We start from the raw sequence: 20,840 nt of genomic DNA, 5'->3' as shown, positions 1-20,840 counted from the left end.
CGCTCGTCCACGACGCCTCAGCGGTCCGCGAACCTGTCACCTCATCTCGCCCGCGTCATGGATAAGTCCAGCTCGGGTCGGCACAGAGCCGGTTCTGAAGCATCCTCCAAGTCCGAGCGACGCCGGAATGGCGAAGGAGCCTTTTCAGTGGGACGCGCCGTTACAGAGTCAGCGACTTCCTCCTCTAGACGCAAGCCCAGCCAGCGCGACGATTATGATGGTGGGGCCGCTGCCGGAGCCGCAGATGATACGTCCCGTCCTCTGCGAACAAAGGCATATCCATCAGCGGAATCCAGTTACGCCCCGGCCCTCACAGCTGAACCATCAGAGATTTCTGTCCAATACCCAGATGAACCGACGAGGGGAAGCGAGCTCGATCGTGCATACAAAGAGGCCCGGAGATTGGCCCGCAAGAGTGATAGGAATTCGAGACACGAAATGAGAAGCATCGATAACGATCCTAGGAAAGCAGGAAGGAAAGACAGCGAGCGAAGTCGCCGTGACTCGCGCAAATCCAGCAGGTCGGATAGAAAGGGAAGCACGCGCACATATAGCAATGATGAGGCTTCCCTGCCCCAGAATCAGTTTCCAGGAGAGGTCCCAAACACGTATACACGGCCCTATCGGCCCGCTGGGCTGGCGTCAGACTATTACGGCGATCAGGGAGAGTCAGTCGCTTTTCAGCCTGGCGTTCGGCCCAATCCCCCCAGCATTGTCACCAGTGCCGAACAGGCACATCTCATGGAGCCAACGATTGAAGCCAAACCTCCACCAGAGCCGAGCAGTCTGGGCCAAGTCGGGGCCGCAGCAACCTATTTTGGTGGCGGTGGTTACAGCAGTGATTCTGGATTACCGTCTACGCCTTCTAAACCTTCCCAGAAGCCGAACTTGAAGCCCAACAAGCCCAACGTCCACAGCACTCACGATGCAAGTCCGAGAACAAGCCCCGGACTAGAAGGGAATGTCATGATGCCGCAAATCCAAGGAGCTAGCGGAGGAAACGCCTTCACGACGCCTGCGACGACAGCGGCGGTTGGCGCAGCGGCTGAATACTATTCAGGCTCGGGCGGTGCAATGGCAGGAAGTACTCAATATCAGACCCCAATACGGCCACCAGCTTCAGCCTACTCGAATTCGACTCCATACTCAGCGCCGGCTGGAATTGGAGGCTCCCACGAGCATTCTAACACAGCCCTATATAGCGGAGCTGCCCTAGCTGGCGCCGCCGCCGGTGTCCACATGTCCGCTCACTCCCACAATGAACCATCGCAAGGTCAATATCACGGCTCGGCCACAGCATTTTACCCATCCTCGCAAACAACCCAGATGAGCCATACCCACCGCCGCAAACGCAAGGGCCCGATTTCCAAACTCGTTGATTGGTTCCGAGATCCCGAAGGAGTCGCACAGTTTGAACGCTACACTGAAGCCATTGGAGTTTGCAAGTACTGCTTTGACCCAATGAGCACGCCAGCAGATGCTCCACGAAAACACCATTACCGTCGTCGGAGACCTTCATCGGGAAGTCGACATGGAAGCGCCAACCGTGTTGACAAAACGTATAGATATTCCTCTGACGAAGAGCGTTGGAAACGATCAGCGCTGAAGAAAGGAGCTGTCGCTGGCTTGGCTGGCTATGGTGCCGCCAAAATGGGAAATGCGTATATCAAAAGCAAGTACGACTTCGATGACGCCTACTCCGTCAAGTCTGGTCGACCAGCCAACGGAACACGGGTTGGTTTCCGAGGTGATGATAAAGAATACGAACGCAACGAGTGGCGCTATTCATCAAGTCAAGACGTACGACTGACAAAGGGCGAAAGTGGTCGAGGAAACACGACCAGTGTTCGTTCTAAAGAGAAAAAACGCCGTCCTCGCAGGTCTGGTTCCTCGTCGTCGTCTTCCTCCTCCCGTGGCATCTCTCGTGGCGCCGCGATAAGTGCTGGCGTCGGCCTTGCTGGACTAGCCTTGGGAAGCGAAGCCATCGACAAGATGCGACGTACCAGCGGGAGTCGGTCGCCCTCGTCGAGGAAGAAGTATTCTTCAGACCGGATTCCTCCCGACAATTCATATGAGAACCTGTCAACAACGAATTCTGGAGGTGGCCTGTTAGACTTCTTCACAAGTCCTTCCGCCAACGAAAGAAAGGGCAAGAAGCCAAAAGGACTTTTCACTTGGGGAAATGGTTCTAGCTCGTCATCTGATGCGGATCTTGCCTTCGAATCACGCCCTGTACGCCGCAAGATTTCACACGGACGTCTCAAAAAGGGTGGTGCCCGACGATATCGCTTCGACTCGACGACCGAGCTGAAGCAACTTCTGGCTGATGGTCAAAGACTGGCTGATGAGGGTGACCGAAGAACGAGGAAAGGTAAGGGAAGATACGATGCTAACGTAAATACAGGCCGGCCAAGTTATTCGGGTTCGTACGGAGATCCAATACTCGATAATGAGCCTTCCAAACATGGCCACGAAGATGAATGGTACGATACCGGAGACGACGAACTGGACTTGGCCTATGGTGGAGGAATTTCTGCAATGCAAAGCCAAGAGACCCTTGTTCAAGAGAAGAGATCATCCAGAAGAACGTTGACTTTTGAAGAGCCTCCTCCTTCAGCGTCTTCAAGACCAATGACAGAAATTGGAAGTCTTCCGGTTTCGAATGGTGCTTCACATGAGCGAAGATTCCCAATGAATCACGACGATCTACCACCTATGCAAGAAATAGAACCCAGGCCAATTTCAGATCCCAAATATCCTGATAAAAGGGGAAGATCACGAGGCAAAGATCCCGGAGATGCCAGCTCTCTATCTCACGGTCGGAAATCGTCCGCATCGGTGCCCCTAGAGCAGCCACAGCCAATACTTCCCGTCACCCCATTCCTCCAAGGCGCTTCGTACAATACAGTGGACTCAGGCCGACCCTATCCAGGGTTTCAACAGAATGACTCTAACCTCGACTCACTTGAAAATTCCCAGGCCCAACCAGCCGAGCGAAAGACGGGTCACAGACCTGCCATCGAGATCAGTGGCAGCACACGCCCAAGAAGAAGAGACTCCAGTCCAGCCAAATTACCCTTCCGGAATGCTCGAAACAACGTTAGTTTCAATCTCACCGATGAGCAGCTCGAAAACGAAAAACGGAACAGACACGAAACGGGAAGGCCAAAAGCCGAAGGTGGCAAGAGCCGTCGACGGAAGTCTGCCGATGCTGCACTCATCATGGGGGGGGCTGCCACCCTTGGAGCTGAGATCCTTCGGGAAGACAGTGAGCCGGCATCAGAAGGGCGTTCCGCTAAAACCAAACGAACCTCTCCAGATGCATCCGACGATCAACTGGCTAAGATCGAGCAAGAGCTACAACGGCTCTACGCAGAACGGCGACGGTTGAAAGAACGATCTCCCAAGCAGAATGAGGAAGGCTCTAACGGCGTCAGCGCTTCCGCCCCCGCCAGTACCGAGACCACTGTTGTCAAAGACAAAGTGAGTACCATAAGTGATGATACAGCCACTCCCCGCCGGAAGTCAAGCCTGAAGAAGACGGCTGAAAGGGACAATTCCCCTCATGCTGAGTCCCAGCAAGAACGAATTGCTCGGATGGCGGCCCAGCGAGTCAAGTCAACATCCTCTCCAGTCTACGAAGACTATGGCGCTTTCTTTGTGCCGACAGAACTCAAGGAACACCTCAAGGAACATAATGACAAAGCCGAACACCGAGATGACATTGAAGCAAATATAGTTGAAATTGTTCCGGGAGCGGCAAAGTCAAGACGTCAACATCCGTTTGACCCCTTCACCTATCGTCCCTTTGGCTTAGCGCTAGATGATGACCCCGGTTTGCATCCATGGCCTGTTCCTATGCTTGAATTGATTGAGCCCACTCCGCCCGGCAGTGAGTCACACAGTGTTCAGGGCGATGCGAGTCCTATTATCACGCCAAAGTCAACCGAGGCATCTACCGACATGGGCGAACCACTTGAGCGAAAAGTCAGCTCGGGATCCAAAGTAACTTGGGGTGATCACGATACCTACGTGTACGAAGTCCAGACACCTGATGACGAGCGATCAGAATACATACCTCATTCAGGGTTTCAGAAAGTCGATCATTTCGAAGCTCCGTCCCCCGGCGAGGCCGCCAGAAGGGATGTTCCTTATCAAGATGAGGAATCCCTTCCCACTATCAGCCGTGTCTGGACCCTAGACGATGGGGAAGCAGAGAAGCTTGAACATGAGGTTCCAGTGCTTGATGATAGACCTCAGATAAGCCGTACTTGGACTGTCGATGATATTGAAGCCGATCAAATCGAACACGAACCTCCGCGGGATAAGCCAGGCGACGGATCCGAAGTCAAGATACAACCTAAAATTGTTGAAGTACAACCCAAATCTTCCCCGTCCCCGAATCCACTACCGGTGTCCACTGAACGTGAAGAATTATCTCAAGAGCCCTCAGTACCTGAACCCGACGAGGGGGGACGAAGACAAGCGTTCTACAACAGTCCATCTGTGGAGACTCCTGGCCAAAGCTCCCTTACTGAGGACGGAGCTGACAATCTCAAACATCCATCTGCAGCAGATCCGCAGAAGCCGACCGATCAGCAGCATTTTGAACAAAGACAGAATGATTTCCAAGCTATTAACCAAGAATCGCTGGAAGGCAATACTGCCGATCGAGAAATTCCTGACACCTCGCCCGCTGTTCGAGTTAGCAAAAGTGAGAAGCGTCGTCTGGAACGCGCAAGTTCTTCTGGTGAGGCAGTGGACCCCTACTTGTCTCAACACACCTCGCAGGACCTTGGAAAAGAGTCAGTGGCTCCGCCGTCCGTACCAGGTAGTGAAAGTGTTTTCGACTATCTGAAGGACAACGAGGGAGACTCGGCTCCCTCGGCGTCCATATTAGGATTAGGCGCCTCTACCATTCTTCCAGCCGACCAATTAACAAGAGACACAGCCCAACCCAGCAATGCAATATCATCCAAAGAGGCCGAAGATGTTGATCTCCCTTCAAAACCAAAAAGATCCAGTACTTTCGACGACTCGAGGACGCATCGCTCACGATCGAACTCAAAAACGGACTATCGATCAGACCCTGAGGATTGGGAACGTTCACGAGATTCCAAGAAACTCAAGAAATCAAAGCGTGGTTCTCGAAGTGACGCTGGCACGAGTTCAAAATCCAGCAAGTCCAGGGATCAAGGAGAGGCAGATGAAGCAAGCTTCCGGAAACTTCGCAGATCTCGATCAAAGGATGATATGCTTGATGGTGACGATTCTCGATCGTTTTCGTTTAATGGTGCATCATCAAACGTTGATTCGGAAACAAGTTCAAAGCGGAGCACACGAGCCAAAGATGAGGAGAGAAGACCTCGAAAGCACAAAAATCGTGACTCTGATATTCTCGGGAATGATGATTCGCATTCTATTGCTAGTAGCCCTAGCGACCTCGAGAAGAGAAGCAAAGAAAAAAAGTCCGACAGCTTTATTGGCAGGCTTTTCTCCGGCAACAAGAGTGATGTCAGCACCTCCAGCAAGAAGAGCTCGAGATCTCCAGAGTCCGAAGGCCGAGCAGATCAAGACCGCGACATTGAACAAGAAAAGCGAAAGAAACGGAAGTCAAAGGAGAAGGATTTGGGCGATGCCACATCCGAGCCTGCTAGAAGAACCCGACGAAATTCAGATCCTTCACTCGAACCGACAAGCTACAGAACGGTGTCTAGAGATCAGAGCGTCGATGACGGTTTCGTTTCTGCTGAAGAAATCCCCGAAACGCCGCTTAAACCTGAGGATATCGAGCCTTTTTTAGGGACGAGCCCCGAAATGCCACCACCAACGGTGATAAGTACACCAATGGGTATTGATGGTGTCTCGGGGCTAGCATCCGAGAGAGAACCATCAAACCCGCCCAGTGCCGCTTTGGATACTCATCTCGACACCCCAACAAATGCTCTCAGCGAAGATAACCTCCCCTCCAAGAGACTCTCACACGAGATTGATGAATTGGAAGAAAGTTCCAAGCCAGGGACTTCAACCAATTATCCTGCCTCTCGCCGGCTCTCCGCTATACGGACAACCGATGGCCCCTCCAGCCCTATCGTCCATAGCTCTCCAACTGCCGTCCCTTTGAACTTCCGCCGTCCGCCTCTTTCACCAACCAATCCACGATTTTCCATGAGCTCACCCATGGCATCTCCAAGTTCCCCGTTGACAACGCCCCGAACTCGTCAAGGACGCCCGAAGTCAACTGAATTCCGTTCAAGCAAGGAATTTCGCCCCCTCTATCTTGTGGAAAGACAAAACTTCGCAAAAGCCTCAACGCCCGAAGCCATGGAAGAATATCCATCTCTGCCCTCGAGCAAAACAAGTTCGGCACATCCTTCTATGGAAGACCTTCGAGCTGAAGCACAGGCACGAGAGCATCCAGACGAATTTACTCCTTCTCGCTTCAATGCCGAGATGTTCCGTGATCGCGGCAGGCGACACAGCTACTCCTATTGGCATGACAATGACACGCGACGAGAATCTCCAGATTATTTGGATTCGAGGTCGGCCACTCCAGTTCCAGGAGAAGCACAGAGAGCATGGGAGAGAGAGAAGAAACCCAAACCGAAATACGAGTTTCATTCGCCAAGCGAGCTGCTGCAAGATCCTGCTTTACTTCGCGAGGTTCCGGCAATGGATGACGGAGCTAGACCCGCTAGCCCTCTTCCTAGCGTTGTCAGCACAGATCTGGATCAGGAATATATGAGTGCTCGCAGCAGAAGTTTGTCTCCAAGAAGATCCCGGAGCTTAAGCAGGGGCCGAAGGGGTACTTCGCGGTCCAGATCCACGTCCTCTATTTGGCAAGATGCCGTAACAACTGCGGCAACTGGATCAGCGCTCGGCATTGCTGCATATGAGATGTCCAAGGGAGCGCACGACGATCAACCAAATGAAGATGTCGTAACGCCCACAAAATCCCAATTTGTCGTGGATATGACTACAGAAGCACCTAAACAACCTGAAAGCCGACCCGACGACGTTATCTTGGAAGAAGAGGTTTTGGTTCGACAGTCGCCACCAAACGTTGATCAAACACTAGACTCAGCTCGGTCACAACCTCAACCAGACCCTCCTATCACAGGCGAGACACCGCAAAGTGCTGGAGTTGATGAAACTGGCTCTTCAGAGGCTCGAAAGCGAAGCAATGAGTCTGACAGTACCGCAGATGTAGCCACGGCATCGCCTGAAGCCAATGAAAAGGCGGGCGACAATGAAAATGCAGGCGATACCACTTCTCTCCTACAAGAGCCATTGAAACAGAACAGCGACTCTTCAAAAGAAACCATGATTTCAAGAGAAATTGGAAACGGTGAACTAGCAGAATCAAATACGAGTCTCCACGATCCGACCCCGTCAACCCAGGGCGATGTGACGGCCGATGCTCCTGAGGATGATAAGACACAGCCGTCAGCTACCAAAGCGAAGAAGCTCAAGAAGTCTAAAATAGCGAGAAAGAAGAAACGCAATACATTATCCTTCGACGAAGAACTTCCAGCCACACCTGAAAGCAGCTTAACAGCTAGTGATACTCCCGCTAATACTCTCGACAAACAGGAGACCGCACCAGCTGCTAGCTTTTCTGCCACTCCTCTCATCAGTGAAGATCCTTTGATAGTGGATGACAAACCGCACAAGGGCTATAAGGAACCTATTGACGAACCAATGGACACTGCGCTATCGAAGGAGGCAGACACATCTGCACAGTCTGAACCTGGGCAAGGCCCTTCTGGTTATTTCGAAGCGGGAAACAAGTTGGAAGCTGATCCGGCCGCGCCGCATCTCATCAAATTTGATAACCAATTGACCGATGCATCATATGGAGACCGAAATCTTGCTCCTGAAGTCACGGTTGCGCCGGCTTCCAACCAGTTACCCATACCTAGCAACAATTCACCTGAAACCCTACATGCGGATATGGCGAAAGAGACTGAATTGAGCCCATTCGAGCAAGCATTGGAAGCGGCTGTCCAAGCAAGAGGTTTGAGCGAAGGCTCGACTGTAGAAGCAGCCCATCAAGCGTTTCAGCAGGAGACCGACGAACGGCAAGTCATTGGCGACACCTCTTTGACTACGGTCATGGAAGAAAATGAAGTTCCAACAACTGCAGTTGAGAAAGAGACCAGATGGGTTGAAGACGAACCAACTGACAGGAGTAAATCCTCTAAAAAGGCGAGACGGAATGCAAAACGAGCCTCGAAGAAGTCGTCACGTTCCAACGATCAGCTTGAATCACAGGCCGCTACTGACCAGCCAGTTCTGGAAAATGCTGCTGAGATCGTAGAGCAGGGCGCTAGGCCTGAACAAAACCCCACAGAACCGTTCCTTTCTAACATCGATGTTTCTCACCGTATGATCGAGCACTTCAAAGAGCCTCCAAATCCATTCGGTGACGACTTTGAAATTCAAAAGGGCGAATCTGCTCTGCCAACTCCGGCAGCCGTGCCTCAACCGAGTCTTTCCAACATCGACACGACATCGATGGAGAACGAGCCGGCTGAGCCCCAGCCTGTTGCACTTGTCGAACCCGCAAAACCAGAGGCTGAAGATGATGACCGGTATTCTAGTCCCAAAAGATCGAAGAAAAAGAAAAATAAAGATAAAAAGAATAAGGGGGCGTCATTTGATTGGGGAGACGCCGGGGCAGAGAGGAGCGATTCCATCGCAGAATCTCGACCGAGTCTCGTACCAAGTGACAGTGTACCAGACATCCGGGAAGACCCGAGCGAATCCATTTCTACGGAAGAATTCATCGGTCAGACGGCTCCTTTGACTGGTGAAAACGTCGAAACTTCTGCTGGACAAGAAAATATTCTAGCTTCAGCCGATACCCGGCATCAGGACTCGGGAGATTTGTGGAGGATGGACTCAAGGAAAACAAAGAAAAGGCCCCACAAGAAGAAGAGCATTGCTTGGGTTGATGAAGACGTGGGTGCGCCAACGACAGACGAGCAGATGAATGTTGCTGCTCCTGAAAGCCAGTCCACTGAGGACTCGCGAGACAAGCCATCAAATGCCTTGACTGTGAGCAGTAATACAGTCTCCCGGGACCAAAGTGTTGATGAGCAAGAACCCAACATGCAGCATGAGGATCTCCAAGAAAAGCACAACTTAGCACCAGCTTTGGAGACTAACGAAAATGCTCCCGATCGTGTTCTTACCTCTAAAGACATGAACAGTTCGTATGGAGTGATGTTGCCAGATGCCCAGGCAAATAAGAACCAACAAGAGCAGGATCAAGAAACGGCACGGGAAGGCTCAGGAGAAGTCGTTATAAAGGAGCTCAGTACCAAGTCGAAGAAGGAAAAGAATAGGAATGACGCCACAGATATCGCCACTGTTACTGGTGCTGCTGGAGCTCTCCTGACTCTGGATGGCCAGAATGAGGGTTCCGCCCAAATACCTACAACAGAAAGACAGGTTGATGTCGGAAATCGAGAAGGTCAATCAAACTTTGCAATCGACAGCGCATCTGGAGAGGAAGTTCAGACCCACAATGAGAGCGAAACCACAGAACCTCTTCCTGAATCAGAGACTGTTCGTCACATCGACTCGCTTGAGCGCCGCGAACAAATTCCAAGAAGCGCTCTGGCCGTGAGTGATGATGTAAAACATGAAACTAGCGACCAAACCGATCTTCCTGTTCCCTCGGAAGCTCCGCAGCTTATCGAGGAAGGATTTACAGATCACCAGATCGTGTCCGAGCCTCTCGAAGTAGGAGAATTGGAAGGTGCAGCTAGAAAAGAAACAACCGCTCGGGATTTCTTCCTTCCGACATCAAAGAAGAAAACCAGGAACAAGAAACCGAAACGGTCTTCTACCTTCGATGAGGCTTCCTCCGATGCGAAGGACAAAAGACTCGGTTATGATGGTACCACAAAACGAAGCTCCGCAGGTCCAGAATCGGCAGAGTCGGATTCTCAAAAGGTGCCAGAGGTCCCCCAGGAGACAGCTCTAGATGATGCACAGGAGTTTGGTTTCAAAGTTAAGCCCAAACGCAAGAAGAGCAAGACTAAGCGGACAAGTTTCAGCCATGATCTTGTATCCACTCCCGAAGATTCCGCCGACCAACGCGAAAAGGAGGATGAATCACCGCCAGCAATAGCTGAGGAGGTGGCTCCAACGCCTCACTCCAGTGCTCAACCTAAAATCGCAAACGAGGAATCTGAAGATACCGCATATGTCTCGCATGAGCCAGCTCAGGCAACCATGGAATCTGAGATCCTTCCAACTGAGAAGCCAATACTAGACGATCAAACCACCCATGAGTCCACCTTTGTTGAAGGGGCCCCTGAGCCACAGGCAATTTCTGTCCCGACCGATGAACCAAGAACAGACGAGGGTCCTTCTCCTGAAGACATTCAAATCAGTGATGGACGTGAATTTTCTGTACCAAAGACTCAACCAATGGATACTTCCGCTGTTACAACTTCCACCGCTGAAGACAGGGCTCTCAATTTCCCGGGCACCTTCGACAACAGCCGTGAGGAAGACCGGATCCTTCCGTCAACAGAGCCTGCAGAGGAGAAGAGTCGGTCAATATTCAGTGAAGGTCTTTCTGAATCCCAAGTGCAGGGACAGATCATGGACGAACCGGGCAAAAGTCCGCAGCCTGTTTCAGAAGAGCCTGAAATGAGCACGGAGCGCACCAATCCCCCAGTCAGTTTGCCAACACCTGGAGGCGTGTCTGGCGATATCGCTGAGGAAGAGTGGGAATCAAGATCCAAGAAGAATACCAAAAATGCTCAACCAACGGATGAGATAAATATGCCAGACATCCCAGCTCAACCCGAGCTGACTGAAGAACCTAGCGGAGGTTCAAACGTTCCTGAACTTGATGTTCAACGGAAGCAAGCTGAAGCAGAGCTTGACGACAATTGGGTCGCCAAGCCCAATAAATCAAGGGAAGAGAAGAAGAAACGCAAACCGAAAACAAAGGAAGTCAGCACCTTTGCAGAGGAGGATCAAGATGTGATCAAAAATACTGAACTCGAGCAAACTGAAGGCTTTGAAAGCAGAAGTGAGAATTCTGCCCCGAAAGAAATCCTTGATTTTCATGAAAATCGAGAAAAGCACGACCCTGTCACCCAGGAAGCCACCTCTTCTCCGGAACTCGATCGGGAACCTGCCAATGTCCAATTGCCAACGCAGGCGGAGCCGTCTCGAACAGACAAAGATAGAGGAATCGAGGCGCCTGATGACAGGGGCGAACGCATGGCGACGAAAAAAGAATCAAACTTTTTGGACACTGACGATCATCCACAACCCCGAGCCACCGAATCACCTCCAGAGAATGAAGGACAAGGAGCTCAGCCTATTTCTGGGCCAATTGAAGCAGACTCGGAATCACGAGGCGATGATGACAAGGGTTCCAACACCAAGAGCTCCATAATGGATACGAAGAATAAGCGTTCATCCACCGTCGGCGATAGTGTCTCTGATCCGGCCTCCAAAAGGGCTGAAATTGAGTCGAGTGTTACGTCTTATGCCGCAATGGATACTTCTACGGAAAGAATTGATGCCATCGACGAGGCGAATCAAGCACCAACTGAACCTATTGCGGAAAAAGAATGGGGAACGTCTACAACGCTGGCAAAGGAAAGGAAGAAAATTACGAAGACAAATACGAAGAAGAATAAGAAGCGCGCGACAATTCCATTACAAGGTGCCCAAGAGTCCAGTGGCACCCAGTCCTTAGCAGAGGACTCTGCAACACTCAATGTAGATTGGCCAAGCCCCTCATCAACGAAAACGAAGAAGAAAAACAAGAAGAAACGGCCTACCTTAGATGAAGGAGTGGTTCAGCCACCCGAGGCTTCAATGCAAATTGCAGGAAAGGACGAACTTGATTTTAAACAGCCTGACGCTGTGATGGCGGAAACCAGTGTTGCAAACAGTGAATCAACGCCTGCCAATGTTTCTTCCAAGGACGAATCGGATTCTACACCAACACTCAAGGATTCGGAAATGAGCAAGCCTTCGGCAACCGGCGACGACGACGTCGAAATGGAGATCACTGAAGCGAGGTCGACTGATCGAAATGACTTGCCTGCTAGCCAGACTCACTTCAGTCGAACTGCGTCCCCAGAGCCGATGGAAGCTCTGGACGCGGGAGAAGAAACCCCGATTATCAAGCCTGATGTTACCCCCGGACATCATTTGGCACCGGAGAAGCCAAAAGTCAAGAGAAATGAGTCGACGAAGGACAAGAAGGTGTCGAAGAAAGAAAAAAGGAAGTCGGTTCTACCTTGGGAATCCACTGATCAGGAAACAAGTGAAACTGCCGAAAGATCAGGAACTCAAACAGAAGAAAATGCGTCTCATTTTACACATACACAAGATGCTCAAGGAATATCAACTCCTCTCAAAGAACCTGTCACGTCAATTCAGGATGAGCCTCAAGTCGACCCAATTTCACGTGAAATGCCGACTATGCCGACGTACTCTGACCAAAATATCATCGCCGAGGAACCTGCCAATGAGATGGAGATAACCATGTCAACAGCGCCTCCAGACGATATCGTGATGGCTGAGGACCATGGAAAAACATCTATGCCTTTGACGGAACATCCTGGGATCACCCCATCTCAAGAGGAGCCAACAGATTTCACTGCTCAGCCGATAGAGGATATTTCTGGCGGAATGACAATCACTGATCGCCAAGATATACCAGACGAACGAGGCCTTGCAGACAATGACACAGATGTCGCAATGAAAGACAATGGTCCCCCCAAGCGCAAGGAGAGCAAAAACAAAAAAAGGAGCAAGAAAGAAAGGAGAATCTTCGAGTTCAACGGCACTGAGGAGGTAGCTCCTCTAACTCTCGAGGCAACAGGTACGCAACAAGTTGAAACTGCGAATACGATGCCTGAGGAGTCCATGGATGTCTTCAACCAACCGTTGCAAGTACCAGAAACCGATCAGCCGACGGACGATGTCGAAAATATGTCTGATGTGAGCGCCAGCACTCGCGAAAGGCGAAAGAGGCGGCGATCCCCCCTCGCGTGGTCAGGAGAGGAGCCTGCAGATCTCCCAAAAGATCGGTCGCTGACTCCACCTCCCGATCACGACGACATCATGGACACCGCTCTAGGTGTCGCAGCTGGGCTTGGTTTCGGGTCTGGCGAACACGATCCTACCAGAGAGTCTCGTCCAAAATCGGTATCACCAGCTCGGCAGCCATCTGCAGGTTGGTCCTTTGCCAAATTCGGACCTGTCGGCGGGCTCGCACAGTCAGACCTCAATCGAGATAGTGGTGTCCAGTTTGAGTCACCACTTCTGCCGGGTGGTCAGTTTGCGTCCCAAAGAGACAGTGGCTTCATTCCTGGGCATGTCGATGACAATACTGGAGTTAGCGGATCGACAGATGTGGACAACAGAGCAGACATCTTGCTGCGGCCGACACGACCTCAATCACCTACAAGCTCGACTGAGGACGTTTCCAGGTCCTCCCCGAGCAGATCGCACCAGGAAGAAGTAGCAGTTCTCGAGACACCAAGACGAAAACCTTCACCCGTCGAGTCAACCTCGAAGGATCCATCCTCCGTCTTGTTCAATTCGTCACCAGCGGACCCAACCCCGACGATCAACACTGTCTCAGCCCGGAGCCCGGAGCCTATTTTAAGCCCTCTGCGACGGAGCCCAAGCGTCCATGGCCGTCACCACAACCGGGATGAATTGCGGCAAAAAGCCAAAGCCATCCTTGAGCCCCAGCGCAGCGATCAGCTTGCATCCAATTTGATTGACCGTGCCGCAGCGGCTGAGGTGAGCCGCTCAACATTTGAGCCCCCTGCTCATGACACCATGAACCCAGTGTTCTCTCCGACCAGGAATCCACTCAATCCCATCCGTGAGGACACGATCGAAGCATCTTCCACTGTTCGAGAGGCATCTCCATTCTCCGAGCCACCTGCAAAGGACGACAACGGCACTGCTGGCCTGGTAGCGGCCATTGGGGCAGCCGGATCGGTAGGCGCGAGCCTGTCGGGTCTCTCACGTGACTCCACGGGCGCTAAATCGCTTGGCAGAAGCATGTCGAGAACCTCGTTGCGCAACCTGCGCGGCACCAACTTGATCTCACCCTACGATCCAGCCAATTTCGCCTCGGGGTCATCGCAGATGCCCGTCAATGATAAAGATCCAGGAGAATCCGTCACCCGCGGAAGGGATATGGCGGAAGTCTATGTAAGTTCGATGCTCACCGACCCCGCCTCGGGTCGACAACGCGTCCCATGCTAACAACTTTGTGCGCAGGACGGATATGGATCCTACCCCGGTAGCCCCAGGTCGCCGACACGACCGCCCAGTGTTCGGCGTCGACAAAGTATGCAGCAAATCAAGGACCTAGAGGCCCGGCTGGACCAGCTTGCCAGCGAGAATCGTGCTCTTGCGGAAGCCAAAATGATGGCAGAGCAACATCTCGAACAGGCACATTTCGAACGCAATCGATCCGAAAATTCCGCCGAGGCGTTGCGCACCACTGCTGCGCACCTTCAAGAGCGTGATGCCGAAATTGCCCGTCTCAAGGAAGAGATAGCATCTTTGATCGCCACACACGAAAGCCTGAAGAAAGAGCACGAACAAAACCTCTTAGCCATCCGACAAGAGCATGAGCAGGCACGATCACAATGGGAAGAGTCTTCCAGAGAATTGGATACTCTTCGATCGCGTCATACCGAGCTCTCAACCGGGATGGAGTCCATTGTGAAACACGAAATCGACACGGCCCTCGTGGAGAAGAATGCCGAGATCGAAAGACTTCGAGAGGAACTGGAGACAGCGAGAGAAAATATTCGAGAGCTGCAGTCCAAGATTCTGGAGAAGGGTGTGGACGGTGTCGTCGTTTTCCGCGATGAAGATTACTTCGATTCTGCCTGTCAGAAACTGTGCCAACAGGTTCAAGCCTGGGTTCTACGCTTTTCCAAGTACAGCGACACCAGGATTTGCCGAACCACAAATGAAGTTCGGGACGACAAGATTGTTGATCGGTTTGACAATGCGATTCTGGATGGATCAGACGTGGACGTCTACCTGGCGGACCGGGTCAAACGACGAGATGTGTTCATGTCTGTTGTGATGAGCATGATCTGGGAGTACGTCTTTACTCGATATCTCTTCGGGATGGATCGAGAGCAACGACAGAAGCTGAAACAACTGGAGAAGAACCTCGGTGAGGTGGGCCCAGCAAGTGCTGTCCGTCAGTGGCGGGCTCTCACCCTCACCCTGCTTTGCAAGCGAGAAAGTTTCAAGGCTCAACGAGAGAGTGACACTGAGGCGGTGGCCATCGAAATCTTTGCCACGTTGTCGAAGTTCCTCCCTCCACCGCACAATCTAGAGCAACAAATTGTGGGTTCTTTGCGCAATGTCATGCACGCAGCGGTGGATCTTTCCATCGAGATGCGTACTCAACGAGCCGAGTACGTAATGCTGCCACCCTTGCAGCCAGAATATGACACCAACGGAGACCTTGTACGCAAGGTCTACTTCAATGCAAGTTTGATGAATGAGAGAAGTGGTGAAACCACAAGTAATGAAGAATTGGAGCAAAACCAGGCAGTTGTGCGAATGGTGCTCTTCCCACTCGTCGTCAAGAAGGGCGATGACAATGGGTTTGGGGATGAAGAAATCGTGGTATGCCCTGCGCAGGTGTTGATTGCCCGTCCAGACAAAGGCAAGAAGGTCAAGGCCTCGACTCGTGTTGCCAGTGGTGGCAGCCAGGTTGACCGAATGAGTGTGGACACCCGCAGTCTTCGAGCTCCCAGCACTCACAGTCTGGGTGCAGTGAGCGGCATTGATATGAACGACAACGTGTTTTAGAGGATGTAATGTGCATGGATATTAGGGTTGGTTTGCATGGCGAAGTCAGGGGGAGGTGTTTTTTTTTTTCTCCTGGGTCGCTGACACGAACGACGACACGAATTTCTTTTATATAGTGTATAATTATGAATGAGTTTAAATGCTCTGCGGACTATTAATTCATAGGCCAGTAGCTTGCCTGGTTTTTCTGCGTCGAATGCTGTGGAGGCCACACCCGTCAACAGCTTGACATCTCCAAAAGGATTGAAGCTTCTCTCACGTCATAGGCTGCAGCAATGCGGATGGTCCTTCGATTTCTACTGGACAGGATCGTCGATAGGCGAAGACCCATTGAATCAGATCTCAGAGGCTGAAGTTGCGTTTTGTCAGAGAAAAAAGTCTCCCGCGCTCTGCGGTGACTGTACCTCTGTGTTCTCTATAAACCAGCTGCATTTGTTCTGCCTTCTTTTCTAATGAATTTTTATCTTCGATCTTGTTCATAGTCAGCACGCTTCATATCTTATCCAGCTATCTCCCTCGGCCTCCGCAGCATTGAATTCAGCCTTCTACTTCAGATGCATCCACTTCCACCCCCCAGCAGAGGCCAGTCCTCCAGGTCTCCCGAGTCACACAATCAGGATCAGGCCCGGATTCACCCTCGATCGACAGATCAGACCTCTATTTCTGCCTCGACCGTGCAAGCCCAAGGTTCCACAACCTCCACCGCAGCACAAGATGGCAAAAAGAAAAGAAAACACCGTGGGGGCAAGAAGAGGAGGAATCGCCGCCAGTCTTTTGCTGCCCCCTCTGACACGTCAGCTCTACAGAGTGTGGAAGAAGGACCGGGCCATGAAACCCCCCCGATTGAGGAAGCCCGTGAGCCATCGTCCGTGCGGCAGTCCTTTTACAGGAGCAATAAAGGCAATCTCAGTGGTGAAAGTTTGGATAGTGAAGCGCTCCTCGATCATCGAGATCAGCCCATATTGCGATCTCGACGCGACAGCCGCCTGATTCCAAATGTCTTTGCGGCGCCGCATCGAAGTAACACTTCTCTTAGGCTTGATACCGGCGGTCGACGGAGGCATCGCAGCCAGCAAGATATTCCAAGTCCTACGGGGTCTGGTTGTGAAGACGCCACGGACCGTACACCCTTGATTTCTGGCGCGCCTCAACGCAAAAACTCCGTCGATGCTGGATATGGACTTTTTCGAGTGAAGTCTAGTTCTTCCACGCTATCTTCCCACTCGAAACCACAGAGGAAGTGGACACTTGGAACCGTCCATTCCTTCCCCAAATCCGATCAGGACTACGATGTCAACAACCCTCCCTCGGTGCCTCCAAGCCCCAGCGTCGGAGCTCAGTATGACGATGTCATGGTTGACGACGGCGATTTTCTTACCAGATCGCCAGACAGCCGAAGGAACCTCCAGGTAACCAACAAGGACACTTTGATTGCTATTGACGATGATGGAACCAATGAGCCTCCATTAGCGGGCGATAACCCCAAACTTCGGCCAGAAGGTATTCAACGGCATCGTGCCATGACACACGCTGCAGAAGGCGATGTTTGCTTCCCTGGGGATGATGTTTCCGTAGCTGGCGAGGAGTATTTCGACAGGTCCCAGTCACAAGGTACCTACCTGAGCGGCACACGGCGGAGACGTCGGGATCGTGAATGGCCTCAACTGTGGGTTCTGGACGAATGGAGCCGTGAGGAGAAGGAGGAACGGGCGGGTGAACGACGGGCAAAGAAAATCAGTGAACCCGTCTTCGTTGAAGGAAGACTACGGCCCTCCAAGAATGCATGGCATCGTGTTGAAGAAGACGTTCAATATCGATACACTTACTTCAATGAAGAATTCGAGAGTACCATTCACGCTCAGACGATATCGGAATTAGTGCAACCAGGAGGGACTTTTCGCGAATTGTTTATCCCAGATCCCCCTGAGCTGATTGACTCCAGTAGCAGTGAGGACGAGGAAGGAGTGGACACCAGCCAGAATGCGGAAAACCTAAGTGCCGTTCAAAGCCCCAAAAGCCAAGTCAACGCAGATGGACACGGCAGGATGCCTGAACTCACAGAATCGATGAGATTGAAGTTTGACTCCAATGGCAAGGGCTCGGAAAGGAACTCCGGTGCCGCTACGCCATACCGGAAGACTTCTCCACCGTGTACTCCCAAAGTGAAGAAATATGGTCCTCGCCCGACGTTCTGGCTTGACGTGACGTGCCCGACCGATCAAGAAATGCGCGTTCTCTGCAAAACTTTCGGCATTCACGCCCTCACATCTGAGGATATCATGATGCAAGAAGCCCGAGAAAAGGTCGAACTATTTCGAAACTATTATTTTATCAACTATCGGACGTTCGAACAAGACACGCACAGCGAAGACTATCTTAAACCCATCAACGTGTATGTTTGTGTATTCAGGCATGGCATTCTCACGTTCCGTTTCTCTCAAATCCCTCATCCAGCAAATGTTCGACGACGCATTCGACAGCTCTCGGACTACCTTATTCTCAGCGCCGATTGGATTTCCTATGCGATTATAGACGATATCACGGATGTCTATCAGCCCTTGATCACTCATATTGAGGAAGAAGTCGATCAAATTGATGATCTCATTCTCAAGGCATTCCAGAACACCGATGAACTGACTGGTAACCATGGTCGGAAACACAAGGAAAAGCGGTCGGATGTTGGCGAGCCTGAAATCTCTGGCATCGATATGCTGCTGCGCATAGGCGAGTGTCGCAAGAAAGTCATGTCACTTTATCGATTACTGGGAAACAAGGCCGATGTCATCAAAGGATTCGCGAAGCGCTGTAACGAGCAGTGGGAGGTCGCCCCCCGGTCCGAGATTGGCCTTTACCTAGGAGATATCCAAGATCACATCTTGACCATGACTGGAAACCTTTCACACTACGAAACTCTTCTTTCGCGCGCTCACGGCAATTATCTGGCTCAAGTTAGCATCCACATGAATGAGAGACAGGAGAATGTCAGTGGTCCCTTCCTCATTCCGCCAGCTGTCCAATGTTCAACGCTTTTGCTTTCCTGCTGACTCCTATTTAGACAGCCGATGTTTTAGGTCGCTTGACTGTACTTGGTACCATCGTTTTACCTCTGAATCTGGTCACGGGCAAGTCCAGAAAATTCTTTTCTATCCGCTCCCAAACAGCCTTTCCTTGCAGAAGTCCTAACTAACTTCCGCGTTACAGGTATGTTTGGCGCCAATTTCAAAGTTCCTGGCCAAGACGTCGACAATCTCAATTGGTTTTGGGCCACTACTCTCGGGCTCTTCCTGTTCGGAGTGGCAGCATTCTACTGGTGTAAGAAGGTGTACAAGATTGTGTGAACCCAAAGACTTCAAGTGCCCGGACCAAACAAACAACCGCTTCGATTTATTCGTTATACTGTCAATCTAATCATTGTCATCCCTTTTGCAATGGCATCCTCGTCGAAGTCGTCTCGGAACACCACGGAGTGGACATAGCCCAGCAACAAGAGGCGCAGGAGGCTCATCCGAAATTGGATAGCGGGATCTTTTCAAAGGCAAGATATCTATCATATCTTGCCATGGGTTCATTTGAAATCACCTCTCTAGAGGATGTATGAATGCATGATCACGAAGACACGGTAATCGAGAGGCGTCGTTCTGATTTTTGCTATCGACTAGCAGGTGGAACCTCCTGCCACGTGTTTTGTGGCAGTCATATGACGAAGATCATACGGGATATAGCAGTGTTTAATACACATAGCACACAGTGTATATGTCGAATGAATAGAAGAGTCGTTGCAGGATGTGGTTGTTATCTATTAAGACAAGCGCTGTGCTCACTACAATGTAGAATTTTTGAGCAAACAGCATTGGACGAGTCGAGCATCCCCAAAGGGGTCTCTAGTGCAAATGAACATCATCTACGCAGAAGACAAAAAGCTGGCTGCGAGTATATCCAGTTTCATGCTGGCATTCGCCGGACGGATGAGGTCATTTAAAACTGGAGAAAGTATAATTACCGTGTTCTCGTGAATCGCTCACCACAGGGTGTGAGCTCTGCACATGTGCAGCTATATTGCAGACCCTGCGTGGAATGTAATGCTTCTCATAGAGAACAATTATCAGCCCGTAGCAAGTCTCAGCAAGAAGGCTGTTTCTCGAGTCGATGTCATTGAATCGGGCAGTGTATGAGAGGCCAGGTTAGGTCGGTTCAACACCCGAGGCTGCGTCTCCGCATTTGTCATAAATTAATTCACGTTACACACATCTCATCATCTCATGTCTTTCCTACGAAATAGGATTCTTCTATAGCTATCGATTCATTCAATCTACGTATCAAGACGACTTGTATCTCACTTCAAGATGGCCGAATTCCCCCCGCCCGCGCTCAAGGCGGCTGCGGAAGACGTGGCTGATTTGCTGCGGCAACGCAAGGAAACCATCTCTGTGGCGGAGACCGCAGCTGGCGGCCTCGTGTCGGCGGCGTTGCTGTCCACCCCAGGGGCGTCTAGGATTTACAAAGGCGGACTGACCCTGTACACGCTTGAGTCGAGAATTGCATTCGCGGGTTGGACCCAAGCAAACATCGACAACTATGAAGGGCCAACCCCCCAACTTGTGGCGGGACTAGCAACCCATGTGCGCCAGACGCTGAAGTCCACTTACTGTGTTGGAGAGGTTCGATGCTTTCCCAAAACAAGACCTTGTTCTCACCGTTTGAATCACAGAGTGGTACCGCAGGACCAACGGCTAGCGGCCAGACTCTCAACCGGCAACCGTAAGTCGTGACTGTTATCCATTTGAAGGCGACCCAAAACAACTGACCTACCGGAACCAAGGGGCTACGTCGCACTGGCAGTGGTAGGAGAGAACGGTGCCATGAGCAAGGACATGGAAACTAGTTGTGGAAGTGATCGACAGGCCAACATGGTGGCTTTCGCAGTTGAGGCGCTCAACCTGGTCAAAGAGTACATATCCACAAACGGCAATCCCAGTGAGAAGATGTGA

The 20,840-nt window shown here is 51.4% G+C and overlaps 3 protein-coding genes across 3 annotated transcripts; all 3 read left to right on the top strand.

The window, feature by feature from the left end:
* Positions 1 to 57: 57 nt before the first annotated feature.
* Positions 58 to 15,852, top strand: Z518_01745 (uncharacterized protein; the record flags this gene model as incomplete). Its single annotated transcript, XM_013422343.1, has 2 exons — positions 58 to 14,220; positions 14,290 to 15,852. 2 exons carry the CDS (start codon positions 58 to 60, stop codon positions 15,850 to 15,852), a joined length of 15,726 nt encoding a protein of 5,241 aa, XP_013277797.1.
* A 554-nt stretch (positions 15,853 to 16,406) lies between these two features.
* Positions 16,407 to 19,190, top strand: Z518_01744 (uncharacterized protein; the record flags this gene model as incomplete). Its single annotated transcript, XM_013422342.1, has 3 exons — positions 16,407 to 18,833; positions 18,908 to 18,941; positions 19,054 to 19,190. The coding sequence occupies 3 exons, from the start codon at positions 16,407 to 16,409 to the stop codon at positions 19,188 to 19,190; spliced, it is 2,598 nt and encodes an 865-aa protein (XP_013277796.1).
* Positions 19,191 to 20,195: 1,005 nt separating this feature from the next.
* Positions 20,196 to 20,840, top strand: Z518_01743 (uncharacterized protein; the record flags this gene model as incomplete). Its single annotated transcript, XM_013422341.1, has 3 exons — positions 20,196 to 20,510; positions 20,561 to 20,610; positions 20,672 to 20,840. 3 exons carry the CDS (start codon positions 20,196 to 20,198, stop codon positions 20,838 to 20,840), a joined length of 534 nt encoding a protein of 177 aa, XP_013277795.1.

The sequence above is a fragment of the Rhinocladiella mackenziei genome, assembly GCF_000835555.1.
Source record: "Rhinocladiella mackenziei CBS 650.93 unplaced genomic scaffold supercont1.1, whole genome shotgun sequence".
Taxonomy (NCBI): domain Eukaryota; kingdom Fungi; phylum Ascomycota; class Eurotiomycetes; order Chaetothyriales; family Herpotrichiellaceae; genus Rhinocladiella; species Rhinocladiella mackenziei.
This window is presented reverse-complemented; position numbering and strand designations above follow the sequence as displayed.